Source organism: Delphinus delphis, chromosome 6 (assembly GCF_949987515.2).
Source record: "Delphinus delphis chromosome 6, mDelDel1.2, whole genome shotgun sequence".
In the NCBI taxonomy this organism is placed as follows: Eukaryota; Metazoa; Chordata; class Mammalia; order Artiodactyla; family Delphinidae; genus Delphinus; species Delphinus delphis.
The window spans coordinates 84,117,320-84,132,921 of NC_082688.1; the positions used below are offsets into that span (position 1 = coordinate 84,117,320).

At 42.0% G+C, this 15,602-nt stretch overlaps 1 protein-coding gene across 2 annotated transcripts; it reads right to left on the reverse strand.

The window, feature by feature from the left end:
- Nucleotides 1-122: 122 nt before the first annotated feature.
- ISCA1 (iron-sulfur cluster assembly 1) lies at nucleotides 123-11,982 on the reverse strand. Of its 2 annotated transcripts, none has more exons than XM_060015356.2 (4): nucleotides 11,796-11,982; nucleotides 4,917-4,970; nucleotides 2,097-2,202; nucleotides 123-418 (listed from the first exon to the last, which is right to left on the reverse strand). In XM_060015356.2, exons 1-4 carry the CDS (start codon nucleotides 11,874-11,876, stop codon nucleotides 270-272), a joined length of 390 nt encoding a protein of 129 aa, XP_059871339.2. In that variant the 5' UTR covers nucleotides 11,877-11,982; the 3' UTR covers nucleotides 123-269. The 2 variants fall into 2 exon arrangements, with proteins under 2 accessions (XP_059871339.2, XP_069396882.1); XM_069540781.1 differs by lacking the exon at nucleotides 11,796-11,982 and adding an exon at nucleotides 8,205-8,281.
- Nucleotides 11,983-15,602: the final 3,620 nt, after the last annotated feature.

Below are 15,602 nucleotides of genomic sequence, written 5' to 3' on the forward strand. Positions count from 1 at the left end.
GCAGGGTAAAACTTTTTTTCTTTACAGATCAGAAAAACGACACAAAGAGAGCAACAGATTCTCATTTTCTGTCCCCTATAAAGGACACAAGTATCAATTCTTCTGGAATCTAACACACTGGCTTCATTTTCAAATGCATCACTTTATTTTCCTTGTAAGGCAGCCATATGTTACAAACCTTAAGCATGCGACAGTCCTATGACTTCTGCAATAAGCCATAGAGCTTCCACAGCTCTCCTGGGGCCTACAGCCTGAGCAGTCCTGAGGAGTCAAATATTAAAGCTTTCTCCACAGCCACATGTTCCTTTGATGTTTGGGTTATTGAACACAAACTCACTGGATAATTTGTCTTCAACATAGTCCATTTCTGTTCCTAAAAGTGTTAGCTGTGCTTTCTTCTCGATGAACACTCTGACTCCTGGGGGAGAAGAAAACATGAGTCATATAAAGCCTGCCATCCCATGGAACCTGCTGATTCAAAGCACAACTGAACTTTAAATAGTAACCACTAACAAACGTCAAACAAGAGGCTTTTGAATCTGTCTCATTATTTCCTTTAAGGGATGCAGTGCTCAGTTTTCTGTCCCCTTTCCTACACAATAATCTATGTCAAAAACAATTGTATTAGGCTAGACAATTGTGTACAGCAAATTCCATGACAATTCTGTGTAAAACTAGAATTTGCCTTTCTTCGCTATACTTCAATTTGCTACATGAAGAAAATGTGTATATTCTCAGTAAGAGTTCTGTAAAGATGGAGTCAATGAGATTAATGAAAATCCTGAAATGACATTTGTATACACAACACACTGCCAAGCCTAGAGAAACACAAAGGACTATGATATAATGGGCTAGTTTAATAAGACTAAATCATGAATCAGTACAAGCAGTTCTGTTTTTCTGCTTATGGACCAGAAAACTGACAATAACATAACTCCCTAGTTATCTCTACCTAACTAGTTGGTAGAGGTGGGAACCTTCGTAAATACTAATGGATTAAGAAAGCTTTCTTCCTTATAAAAAACTGCATCATTACTTAAATATGAACTATCTTTATTAGATCTCTTCTTTAAGATGAAAACTTTCAGGTTTAAGATACTTTTACATATTGATTTTAAAAATAATATATTAACAAATGTCTTTATTGATCAGTAACTTAAGTGCAATAAAAAGAATACACATCAAGAACCCATGAAAACTGGCTAATGGCGCACACAAAGCCAGTGCTGCAGAACCCATGCACGCTGAAACTCCCCTGAGGTTGTAGCAGTATTTATTTTGTTTTAAATAGATTTTATCAGATTATTGGGTAGGGGCAGGGACTGGGGGGGAGGGGCAAAATATAATTAAAGCACTGCAATTTTTTTTTTTTTTTTTTTTGCGGTACGCGGGCCTGTCACTGTTGTGGCCTCTGCCGTTGTGGAGCACAGGCTCCGGACGCACAGGCTCAGTGGCCATGGCTCACGGGCCCAGTCGCTCCGCGGCATGTGGGATCTTCCCGGACCGGGGCACGAACCCGCGTCCCCTGCATCGGCAGGCGGACTCTCAACCACTGTGCCACCAGGGAAGCCCAGCACTGAAATTTTTAATAAAAATTGGAAATAGACTCTTCTAAAGGAGGAAATGACATTACTTATTTGACATAGATGCTTCACACCAAAGTGGCTGGTTCATTCTGAAGTTTTATCATCTTAAAATCTTTCTGCACACAATGATAACCTTTCATAACTGAAACAAATAAACAAGTTTATCCAATAATCTATCACTTAGTTACTAAGAGCACAGCCTCTGGAGTGAACTTGATTGGGTTCAAATGTTCATAAGGCCACTTACTGGCTGTGTGACCTTAGGCAAACATATTTAATCTCTCAGTGCCTCAGTTTCTTCATCTGCAAAATGGGGACAATACAGTACCATTCTCATTTAGTTGCTGTGTATAAATTAGTTAATATATGAGAGCCCGTCGAACCATGCCTCCCTTACAGTGAGCACTAAATACACCATTCTTACTATTATCATCATTACTCTCCATGCTACACAAGGCCAAACATTTTAGGGAGAACAAAGTGTCCAGAAAAAGTTTGCATAAAACTCACCATCTTGAACAACTTCTTCATCAGAGTCTCCTTTTGTCTTTGTATATTCCAGAGTGTAGGAAAGGCCATTACAACCCCTGGTTCGGACACCAACTTTCACACCAACCTGAAAAGGCATTGTAAAAATAAACTTAGTTTTAATGTAGTACAGATTAAACAGTTATAGTAATAAAAGCCCTATTTGATAATATTTTCTTCAAAAGCTAAAAGATAAATATTAGATTTCTGGCTATAAATAGTCCCTTTAGGAAGTATAAGCAGAATGGGAAACTAGCATTTAAAAAATTTAACTACTGTACAAATATCATTACAACATTGGCAGGGATCCAAAAAGAATAAAAACCAATTATATACGAAGAATGAAATACAGAGGGAACACTGCACCCTAAAACTACAGTCACCAGTACCCTAAAAATGAGCTTGTGTGTTTTTTCCTATTTTCTTTCAGTCTTTGTCTCATATATAATCTAAACATGGTTTGTTTTTTTTTTTTGGCCGTGCCACGCGGCTTGTGGGATCTTAGTTCCCTAACCAGGGATTGAACCCATGCCCTTGGCCATGAAAGCTCAGAGTCCTAACCACTGGACTGCCAGGGAATTCCCTAAATATAGTTTTTATTAGAGCAGAAATAAAAAATTTATTCTCTGCTTTTTTTCCCACTTAAGACATCATTTTCCCATGCAATTAGCTTTTGTAATTATCATTTGCAACTAATGACTACATAATATTCCACTACACCTAAAGCATGTTTATTACTTAACCATTACTATTAACCATTTTTTCTGGGAATAACATTTTTAAGGGAAGAGTTTTAATTCCAAAAATGAATAATCACCTTTTTTTTAAAAAAAAAAAAAGGAAAAAAATATCTGATGGCAGAGATGACTACATAAGAAAACTGGACTTGCTCAAAAATGTTTTTGCTCCACCTCACCATGTGAGATGTTCCCAGGATATTTCCCTATGGTTAGGTTCACCAAGGTTCATAGGTCATCACCTGGCAATCACATTGCCTCTATGTGACATGGGGCCTTAATTCTGTAAACATTCTCAAGTACCAGAAAGCAAAAGACTGCAGTCAACACAGACGTTAAGAAGTTTAAAAAGTGACCAAACAGCACTTTTAAAATACCAATGTCTACCTCAATGTAGTTTTCTAACAATATCTACCCAATTTCTATCTATTCTTGAGTCCTATCTGCTTTTTCATGTGCGTATACAGCATTATCATAAGAAGTATCATTTTAGCAAGCAGATCCTGATTCCCTGAACAGCAGTAACATGTGCTTGCTCCAGGAAAGCAAACATAGAGTGGGAAGACACCTGATGAAGAGCATGCGTTAGATGTTAAGATGTTTGGTGGTTTTGATGAGTTGAAGCATTCAGAGTATTCTCTTCTGTCTTCAAACAAGGAGACAGAACTATAGCTTTATTCACCTTCACAGTGACAGCTTAGAGAATGTGTGAGGGAATTTCACATATTCAACATGATAAATAATAAAGTGCCTGGCTGAAATTCTGGAGCACACGTCATAAATACTTGTTTAACTTAGTTTTTATCTTTGCAAATAGGAAGACTCAAACAAGCAGGAAGTCCAACTATTAGGAATAGAGAGACACTTTATTAAAGAGTATGTGAAAATACAGCTTTAGGTACCTGGAGCTTGGAAAAGGGATTGCTTATGCCACAAATGACACCTGAAGAAGTGTTTGCTCAACCCTTTTCATGTCAAAACGAACAAACATCCCTCAACTCTACAAAAGTGAAATTGTGTCAGCTGGTCAGTTTATACTCTAGTCATTAGTCTACCCAAATTTAGTTGGAATTGAGTTGGAACACTGATATACTTAGATTTAATAATTCTTAGGGGGAAGATGATCGAACTCCTGTTACACTGTAATACAGGTTGTACAATGGAACTTAGAAACTACTCTGTAGTCTAATTATTGAATATTAATAGTCTTGGAAGTCATTTACAGTATCCCTTAGGCAGTGAACAATGTGCTAAGATTAAGATGGTTCGCACACCCCTTGCCCAGCGATTCTACATCTAAGAATACAGCTTATGTAGATGAAATAAGCTATGCCTACAGGTCCAGAACAACGGGCCTGGCACACTACAGATGCTAAATATTTGTTGAATAATGTTTGTGGAAGCACTGAATGAGAACAACCCAAAAGACCTTTAATATGAGAGCGTGGCTAGATAAACTTGTTCAACGGAATACATTAGTATATGCAGCCATAAAGAGAATAAGGATCTTTATGTAAGGATATGGAAAGATCTTCAAGCTATACTATTAGGGGCAAAGCAAAGTGCAACCACTGTGTGTGTGGTATGTTCTCACCTAAGTAGGAAAAGAGACACACACGCAAATGTAACAAGCAAAGTCTAGGCCAGCGGTTCCCCTCAGGGAATTAGTTTTCGTTGTCACAACTCCGGCACAGGCCAGAGATTCTGCTAAACATCCTGCAATCCACTCCCAACAAGGACTATCCAGTCCAAAACATCAACAGTGCTGAGGCTGAGAAACCTTGGTCTAGGTAATAAAATGCACAGATGATCTGTGCAAGGACACGAAGAGGCAGCCTCCTGGAAGGGAGAATGAATAAAGAATGTGGGGCGAGAGAGTGACTTCCTTTTCATATTTTTCATAATACCCTGTTGTGTTACTTGCATTTAAAAATCATGAGCATTTTTTACTTTTTAAATAAAAACCCCTAATTAATGAAAGCACACTGTTTATCACAAGATAAATTCATTGTGAAAATACAACTTCAATTTTTTACTAAATATTTGTCTGATTGGCTTTACTTACGTGTTCAGGCTTATCTTTAAGAAGCTGTTTTATCTTGTTTACTGCTGAAGGTGTCTGAAAAAAGGGAAGGTTATTAAGTTGTTAGTTACAAACTTTGCCTTCTTCAGCCTTATATTTCCTAGTATTTAAGACAACTCAAGTCTATCTTTAGCAAATTCATGTGGTGAATTTATGTTCCATTCTCACCAGAGTACCTTGTGGATTTCATACACAAGCATATGAACTCTACTCAATTAAAAGCATTTTTAAAAATATCCACTAGCAACATCCTCTTCATCCCCTGCCCCCACCCCCTCAGTCAAGGTCAGCTCCCTGTCATAATCTCTGTGGTACTATCTACTCACATCACAAATATAATTTTTCTAGTCAGCATCTATTTCAAATTCCTACTTTATGCCCAGCAACAAGCACATTGCCTGACACACAGAAGGCACTCGACAGTCAATGAATGATATCAAGTACCACATTGGGAAAGCCAACCTTCAGGCATTTTTCCTATTGATCATTATTAACTCTATTGCTCATTCTGTTTACCCCAAATCTATTTCAGATCCATCAAAATGTACACCTAGAGGAAAAAATGTTACCAGCATCAAATAACGCAGTGTGCCTCTCGTGCCAGTCCCACCAAATGTTCACAGAGATTGATTAATTGATTGATTTCGGCTGCGTGGCACGTGGGATCTTAGTTCCCCAACCAGGGATCGAACCTGCGCCCCTTGCATTGGAAGCACGAAGTCTTGACCACTGGGCCTCCAGGGAAGTCCCTATCCACAGAGATTATTACATCAGCATCTGAGCATCTAGATGATGCTCAGAACTAAGCTAGTCAATAATAGAAACAAGAACATGGAAGAGTTTTCAGGAGAAATGCTGTTTAACCAAGCCCAGTTGTCCTCAAAAATAAGAAAACGTCTCAATGTACTTCATGCATAGATCAGCATTACAAACCCCAATTTCCTGAGGAGGCTGTTAGGGAGAAAGCCTGTCCCAGGGCATTCCTGGCCCACTTCCTAGCTGTGTCCCAGCCCATTACTTGGCTTAAACAGGGATAAAAGTCCCTCCTCCTCAGGATTCTTCTGAGGATTAAATGAACGAATTCATGAAAACATTTAGAATAGCGCCAGGAACAGAGAGCTCAACATAAGCCAGCTATTATATATTATCATGATAGAATATATCATGATAGAATATATTATCATGAAGAGATCATGTCCTTCCTACGTTTCGTTTTACTAGCTCCTCTAGCTGGCAATGTTGAGCCGGTCCTCCAGTTTTCTATACAGGCATTTTCCTGGTTTGTGAAATCTCAGAGTGGACATTATGATCTACAACTAGGTAGTAATTGTAGCCAGAACTCAAGCCTGTGCTGGGGGTACAGACCTGATGGATGGCCCGAGTGTGCTCTTTCACCCTGTCTGGTTGGGGCTTGGCCAGATGCAGATGCTGAAGCAGAGTCTGGACAAATTTAGAAAAGTCATGAAACCAATGTAGAAGGTTGAGACTATCATTAAAAAAACAAAAACAAAAACAGGGACTTCCCTGATGGCGCAGTGGTTAAGAATCCACCTGCTAACACAGGGGACATGGGTTCGATCCCTGGTCTGGGAAGATCTCACATGCCACGGAGCAACTAAGCCCAGGTACCACAACTACTGAAGCCCGGGTGCCACAACTAATGAAGCCCGCACACCTAGAGCCTGTGCCCCGCAACGAGAAGCCACCACAATGAGAAGCCCGCGCACCGCAACGAAGAGTAGTCCCCGCTCGCCGCAACCAAAGAAAGTCCGTGCGTAGCAACGAAGACCCAACACAGCCAAAAAACAAAAACAAAAATCACAGAACAGTGCACTGCACTTGATAAACAGTGAAACTTTGATTCAGTTATTAACATACGGTGTGTATGTATTTCTTATTGTGTGTCACTTAAAAAAAAAAAGTTGAATAAATCACTACCAGTGGGTGGTTTATAAAGGCCGTTTCCCACAGTTCTTTCAGAACAGGAACCAAGCAGATCAACGACAGGGAATAGGATAGGGGGGTAGGGGGAAGGAGGAAATTCTGCAGAGAATTATTTTTATTTATTTTTTAAGATCACAGTATATTAACCTCAAATAGTTAGAGAGATATTAATGGAAAAAATTTTTAAAAAATGCTTAGTTACACTTCTAAATGATTGCCAGTAAAAACTAGCTTTCCTAATTTTCATGGTGATATTTCCCATGTGAGTCCTGAAGAAATTAATCTAATTACTGTCAAATTACAATCAAAAGATTTCTAGTAAATTAAAAAAAAAAGGCACAGTCGTGGGAAAATACTCACTGGAAGTCCAACCTGATGCGGAGCCTTGGTTTATTGCCAGCAGATGGGAGGTGTAAGCTCAGGGCACACATACCATGCTGCCCCACGTGTTTCTTTTCATCCTGACCAGGGATTGAACCTGGGCCATGGCAGTGAAAGCACCAAATCCTATCCACTGGACCACCAGGGAACTCCTGAGTCTCATGTGACTTTCTAAATTATCTAATTTGGTTTTTACAAAAGCAATATATTTCCTTCTTTTCTCAACTCTTAGTAGAAAACACTTAAACAGCAAACAAAAGCAATTCATGGAGAGTGGTCCACTTACCACAAAGTGGTTGATGTTCAACATTTCATACAGAAAGGGGCTTAAGAGAAAAATTACCTGCGTGCCTGGGAACCAAAACATGTCTTTACAGGAACCAAAACATGTCTTAATTTCCTAGTGTCAGGCAATAATCCAATATACCCCACTGGGAGGAGTGTTACTGATGATGTATAACCCTGCTGAGAGTCCACTTCAGGGTAAAGATATGGTTATTAGAACTTTCCAAGCAATGGATCTGAATTTCAGAACAAGTCAGAATGACTAAACAGGGGAACGTTTGGGACTTAAGATCATTCTGGGAAATAGTATAAAAACTTCAGCAAAACAACATGCTGCAAGCCTAGCGGCCCTCCAGTTTCAACATACTCCCCCAAACAACTAAGTTACCCATACCTACCCAAGAAAGTTATGTATAATCAATGAGTCTAATTCACCTGAGATTTGGCCAGTGAAATAAAATTCAAGAAACTCAATGAAATATTATTTCTCTCATATGTATATCATAGAACAAGACATTCTTTCAAGTGAAAGAGTATCTTTGAGTGAGATATTTTGGCCTTAAAAAAAAAAAAACGACTTCTAGTCTGTTTTTGTGGCTGAAATTATGGGAGAAGGCACTGCAGATAAACGAATCTTTTGACTACTTCATAGCAACATACTTTTACTTTATCCAATGCCATAGCGTTTCTATTCCTTGTAGCAGAAACTTTCCATCCTCAATACTGCATTTCCTTAGTCATTCCCCCAGGCAATTTTCATTTTTTGCTGTTTAAGGAAACAAGATTAAAACCCGAAGTTAACTCCACGATTATGTATACTAAACACGAGCCAACAACTACAACCTAGTTTCGTTTCATTGTAAATCTGGTATTTTAAGGTTTAAAAGATGGTAGATAAAGGGCAGCCAATGAATAAATTTCAGTATATTTTGTTTGAGTCATTCTTTAACAGCTATGGCATTATGATGCTGTTTCCCTTTTGTCTTTGCCTATTCCTGTACATGCAGGTAATCATAGTACATATTCACAATTTTGTAGCCTACTGCTGAAAGTTTAACATGCTACTCATTTGATACATAGTAACGTACATATATATTCACTGTTTCTTGAGTACTTTCTAGGTGCTTAATGGTTTATATGCATCATCTTTTTATTCTTTCAGTTCTGTGATTTAGGTATTAAAGATTAAATAATTTGCACAGGGCTAGTAAGTCAAAGAATTAAGAGTTATGACTCCCAAACCTTTAAAAAAAAATCATTACTTGCAATGACTACATATCTTGCCAACAGGATTTACTCTTACTTATTTAACTTGGCCTTTCATTCAGGCTACTTCCAATTGTTTCCTGTGTAATGCCCCTTAAATTGCCTCCATATACCAATCTTACAGCTTGGTCACTGTTCCAAAGGACTTCTGGGGCTACTCCTTCAATGAATAAACACCTCCTTGAGCCCCCATGTATTTAACATTATATTGTTTCCAGACCCTTCTCAACCAGGAGCTGCTAGAAATTAAGCCCTAAGGTACCCACTGTATGTAATGAATTAACTTCTCTCTTGTGCATCAAGAATGATGCTGGCTATGTACCATTAATCTTCACATCTTTGGTTGAGCTTTAGGACAGTTGTGGGTATATCCCTAACCCTAATTAGGGCTGCAATGATTCTGCTTTGTACAACAATGGAAATAAAGGCCTCTGCCTGCAGTGTAGTGTTAAATCTTCAAGTTCTTCAGTCATATTTTACTCTGGCTCCTATACATACAATTCATTCGCAATTCCTGGGCCTGCAGGGAAGTAGGGAAGGGGGATGTCATCCTCCTTGGATGAAGGGTACTGACTTTGATGTGGTGGGTTGAAACCTTATTCTATCAAGGACCCACCCCTGGTTGCATAAAAGTGCCTGTGACCAGTCTTTAAAGTCTTTCTCTCCAGCAAACCATCAATCCTCTCCTGGATTAACAACAGTTAACACAGGTAATTTGGCTCTGAAAACATGTAATCATGCTTTTATTTCATCAATACCTTTTCCTAACCTCTCACTGACTAGACTGCACAGGTACAGCACTTCTCAAAGGTTGCAACATGTTGAATTCCTGATGTCAAAATTTATATACTTAGCTAACATTCATCATCTCTTCTTACCCATTTCATTGAACTATCTCATTTCATTTGCTCTCATCTGTCTTCACTCATTAGTCCTTTGATGATTTCACTGCTTTTGCACTTAAATGAATATGGTGTTAAACGTTTGCAAAAACACTTGAAAATTAAGCACAGATATCCATACATGCATGCCAGTGTGTTAAGACTAGGAACACATGCCAGGATTAAAATAACTGCAAGCCTGCTACCACAGACCTTTGGTGGAAAGAAACAGGGATGTGCATTGGCACCAGCTAAGATCACAGGGAAAGGGACTAAAGTCCGCTAGACAGTTAAGGAGGATAAATTCAGACAATGGACTCCTGCATGCTAATTGGAAATGTTGATCAAAGGCAACACAGAGCCCTTGTGAACTGAGAACTGACATGACAAAGCAGTGCTGGTAGCAGAATTGGCCTGGTAAGCCGGGACAGGTAATGAAGCATAAAGGAGCAAGCACGGATTGAGAGCAGGTCTGAGAAAGTGGGCTGGGTTATTGTTCCTAGTAATTTCTAGAGGTGCCAAAGGCCTGGCCCATGACTGTGTCCCAAGAGGGTGGGAAACGTAGGTCTTAAATGTCTGATGACTAAGTAGGAATGGAGAGAAAGGGTATGACCCATGCCAAATGGTGGAGAAAGAAAAGGCAAAAAAGTGTCTCCACACTTTCTGACTCTTCCTGGCTCTATCAGTACCAGTGGTAGAATTCTTTTGATTTCTGAATAATGTTTACTGAGATTGAAAGGAGACGCAAAGTATGAGTAGTGCTTTCTAGTTCTTATGATTTCAAATCTTGGAGAATTCTAAGATTTGACAGTGTATCTTTCAGACAGGAAAATGGGCTTGATGGTACAGAAAAAAGGAATGTAGAATACAGTATCACATAAAAACAGAATAACCTCCTTATGCACCTAAAACAGTGACTCATTATAAAAATATATTCTTCCACCTGATCATGACTTTCTCCTGTTTTGCTGAAACGAATTTTCCGGCAACAGGCCTTCTCATGGCATTAAATTGAACGGAATCCATGATTCAATTTAATCTGTTTTCCCCAGTCTTCAGGAATTGAATGTTTGCACAAAGGCTTCTTTACCAAGAGTGGGGTGTGTGTGAGAAGAATGCTGAACTGATCATAAGATTTCCTATGAAATTAATCTTTCAAAACTGCAAATAGTAACTGCTTAATGGACAGGGGGTTTTCTTTTGGGGCCAGGTGTTTTGGAGCTACATAGAAGTGACAGTTTTACAATACTGTGAATGTACTAAATGCCACCGAATCGAACGCTTACAAGTGGTTAATTTTATGTGAATTTAAAACACAAAACAAAACTGTGCAGTACGTCGGGGATCCAGCATGCACAGTAAGTTCTGTAAGTATCTGCAGCAAGTTTCCTTTGAGTGTGTTTGACCTTTCACCCAGAGAACGCTGTAAACTCACTCGGGGTGGTAATTTATCCTTCTTTGTCCTTTGTTAGAGCCACCACGGCCTAGGGCCCCTGGAGGCACAGAGTGCGTTTCAAAGCCTCTTCAACCCCAGACACCAGGAAGTAACCCTTTGTGCACTGCAGCCTTGATCTCTGCAAGCGGGTGGGCTTTGTTGTCTCCGCGCTCTCACCGGCGCTCCCGCATCACACTGTGGTCCTGCGGCCAGGCGAGGCTAGGCTCGGCTCTCCCCAAGCGCCACAAGGGTAGGAACCCTGGTTCATTCACCCAGCTGCGCCCGGCACCTGGCACTTCGACCTCTAAGTAACCCGCGACCTCAAGCACTGCTGCCGCAGCAAGACCCTCCGCAACCCCAAGCTCCGGAAAAGCCGCGCCTGACCCCCAAGGGGCCGTGCTCGCGCCGCCCCTCCCCCCTCCGCACGCGGCGGCGCGCCGCCTGCTGGGAAACGTAGTTCCCGGGCGCCCGGCTCCCGAGGAGCAGCCCCGCCCGTGCTTGTTTATCTCCACAGCAGAGGCGAGTTGGGGGTGGGGACGATGCGGCGGCTGCGGAGCGGGTCAGGGGTGCTGCCGCCCGGCCGTGCTGTGCCCTGCCACCGTGCCCCCCCCTCGCGGGGGCGAAGGTGAACCAATATAACGGGCCCGGTCGCGCGCCCCAGCCACTCACCAGGGTGAGGGCGGCCCGGGTGGGCTGCAACTTCCTCTTGCTCACAGCCCGGACAGTGGCCCGGACTAACGAAGCCGACATCCTCGCCCTCCCGGCGCCCCGATACCTCGGGCCGGAACTCGGCCACCTCAGCCTCTCTCCATGGACACGGCGGGCGCATTGACGCCACAAGCTCCGGCGCACGGCGCCCTAGGCCCCGCCCCTCGTGGGCCCGCCCACGCCGTCGCCATTGGGCGAGCCGTATGAGTGACGGGCGTGGGGCGGGCCGTATGAGTGACAGGCGGAGAGCGTGGCTTGGCGCCCGGGCCGTGGTCATGTGACGCGGGACACAGGGGTCGAGCGCAAGGTCGTATCTCTGCGGCAGATCCACGCGCGCTGACTCAAGCCGGAGTGGGGCACATGGAATGAACTCGGACTTGTGGACTCTGGAGGCGCGCCGTTCCACGCCCTGACTTCTGGGCAAGGTGCTGCCCCGCCGCTTAAGAACTCAGAGGAGTCTACCGGCCGTAGGTGCGGTTCACAAGGTGCGGCCGTAGGTGCGGTTCACAAGGGCAGAATGGATTCGAGGCCCGGACAGCTACATACGTTTCCGTCTTCCTTTTTGGTCCAGCTTGGCAGTTCTTAAGAGCGTAGAATTACCGCAGATTCTCAATAAACATCCTCCTTCTCTCCCCTGCCTTTCCCCAAGCTGCTTAGGATGTTGGGATGTTGAAATATGGTACTAACACAATGTTTGCTTTAGGTTGGAATCCAGCTTTACTGTAAGATGTGACTGGGCAGCTCGGGGAATACTTTTATAGCAAGTACCAGTCGATAGCTTGATGGAATACCTGTTGCTTGTCAGATCTTGTGGCTGCTCAGGGACTTCTGTCCTTTAATTCGGCAAACATTCCTGAGCCCCAGGCATTGTGCAGCCAGCACTATACCCAAGGCGTACACAGGAAGCCTGGTAAACGGAAGGTCCAAGGAAGAATTGGAGATCCTGGTAGGAGAGAAGTGCAGTAGGGGCAGCAGATGGGAGAACATCAAGAAAGGCGGCATATCGGGCTTCCCTGGTGGCGCAGTGGTTGAGAGTCCGCCTGCCGATGCAGGGAACACGGGTTCGTGCCCCGGTCTGGGAAGATCCCACATGCCGTGGAGCGGCTGGGCCCGTGAGCCATGGCCGCTGAGCCTGCGCGTCCGGACCCTGTGCTCCGCAACGGGAGAGGCCACAACAGTGAGAGGCCCGCGTACCAAAAAAAAAAAAAAAAAAAAAAAAGAAAGGCGGCATTTCTAAATGCTAAAGGGAGAAAGGAAGGAGGAGGTTGTGTGGAGTCTTGCTGGGGAGGATGGATTCTTGCTCAGTGTTTTGACGTGGAAAGAACTAATCAGTGAAGTGTTTTTTATTTTTATTTTAAAATGCTGGGCTGGGCTGGGCGAGGGCTTCCTCTCGCTCCCCGCCACGCGCGGAGTGTGAAGTGTTTATTAGAACCCAGTTTATCTTTCATCCTCTAGAGCCTACAGGATTGGATAGTTCAGAATTAGTTAAGTAATCTTCTCTCTGCTACTTAGACGCGATCGCATTGACAGTAAGAGAATAGTCGTTTTCCAAGCCCCGCTGTGCACAGAAGAAACTGTGGGATTAGGCGAGGTAGTGTGGAATCGTCTCTTGGTTTCATCTTTAACTAGGTGCGTGATTTGACTAGGTGGTGATCTGTGACTAGGTGGGTGATCACGTTCTTTCTCATGCCTTGTCTCCTAAAGATATGAAGATTAAATGAAAAGCTCTTGGAAGACTGCACAGCACACAGCAGCACTCCATAAACGGTGCTAATTGGTAATAGATATTCAAAGATGCCATGAATTTTGAAAATACTTCATATGATACAATGTCATTATACATTTGTCCAAAGCCACAGAATGTGCTACACCAAGAATCTTAATGTAAACAGTGGACTCCAGGTGACAATGATGTGCCCATGTAGGTTCATGGATTGTAACAAATGTCCCACTCCGGTACAGGATGTGGACAGTGGTGGAGGTTGGTGTGCTGCAGGGGCCATAAGGGAACTCTCTACTTTCTGCTCAATTTTGCTGTGAACCTAAACCTGCTCTAAAAAATAAAGTTTATTAATAAAAATGTAAAAAAAAGATGCCATGTATTTTTATCAATTATTGAAAAATGTTATACAGTTGCGTAGCACTGTTCAGGTTTCAGAAGAACCCTTGAGCACATTATCTCATTGGAGCCTCACTACTTTGAGCCACACAGAGGAGCGTTGGCATGGCTATTTTATAAATGATGCTTAAACTCAAGCCCTTTAGTATAGTGCCTTAGACACTATTTAAAAAATCCAGTCCTGAATTTTCTGATTGAGGATCCTGTGTATGACTAATAGCTTTCTTTCCTCTATTTAATACACACTACTCAGTTTTTAACTTGTTGGCTGTTTTGCATGTATGTGCTCAGCCACATAATCTGCTTGTCAGTGGATCAGGCATACCTAATGTTACTTGAAAATGGTGCAGATCCCTGAAAGAAACTGGCATGTTAGAAGAAAGTGTCTTCATGACTATATAAAAAATGTGTGCTCCTTTATCTCAGAGCAGCAGCTGTTGTGTGGTATTGAAGTTAGGCGGGTGTGGAGACTGTTGAAGTGGTCCCAAGCTGTAACCACTTCTAGATTTCCACTAATAGGTTAAAAACTTACAATAGGGAAATGTTCAACACTGCACTTCAGGATTTAATTTCAGGGTTCTAGACATTTAAAAAAGTGTTTTCTTAGTAAGACCGCACTTGATCCTCACTACTGTGCAAGGGCAGGTATGGTTTCCATTTTACAGGCAAGGAAAATGAACTGCTAAAAGGTCAGAGGGATTTGCCAAACTCTCAGCTGGAATAATGGCAGAGCCAGAATCTAATTAAGCCTAGAATTCCACTCAGTGGAAAGTGTGCTAAATTCTTGACTGCTGCTGTCCAAACAAGCCTGCTTTCAAAGAAAAAGAAGTACCGAGCACATCTTTGCAATTTTAGGGAGGTTTGTTAAATTCTGTTTGCTTTTCAACATTTTTTTTTGCCGTAATACTGAACCCTACTGACTTATCTACCCAGGATTTTTTCCACTAGGGTAATATATATATGTATTTGAATAAACTGAAGTTATCTGAGAACATTTAATAACATCTCTAAGTGTGCACATTCCTGCTACTGTACACACTGAGCAAGAGATTAAAAAGTGTAGATTGGGGGTATAAAAAATGGATTTCATATTTTTGTTCTTGAGAGAAAGAGGAAGGGAGAACCCTGGTGGTGGGGCATTTTTGCAGCTTGTAAGAGACAGACCAGCTGCATCTGCAAGATAGCCACACCCTGGAAACTGGACTCAGCATGGAGCAGATGTTCCTGTCCCCCAGCTGGGGTGCTGAGAAGGGGCTGTGACCAGCATCCAAGTAAAGGGAGTGAAGAGAACCAAGGGCAATACATTATCCAGGTCTGCTGGCAAATACTAGTCACTGTCCCACTGATTCAGTGTGACGAACTGAAAATCAAAAAGCTATCAAATACATTAGGCAGAATCTACTTTAGAAATCAGAATAAAATGTAGGAAACTTTCAACATTCTTCAAAGGATATATGAAAATATGGTTTCTATGAAAAGGAAGATAATAAGAACAAACTAAAAGAATGAGAGGAAAAGGAAGGTGGTGGGTTAGGTAAGTTCAAGAAAGTTACAAGTGCAATAACAAACCTCATGTTAGAAAGAGCAAACAGGAGGATGACACTAAAAATCAAGCCAGTCACGTGGAGGTTAAACTTGACAAGCTTTCC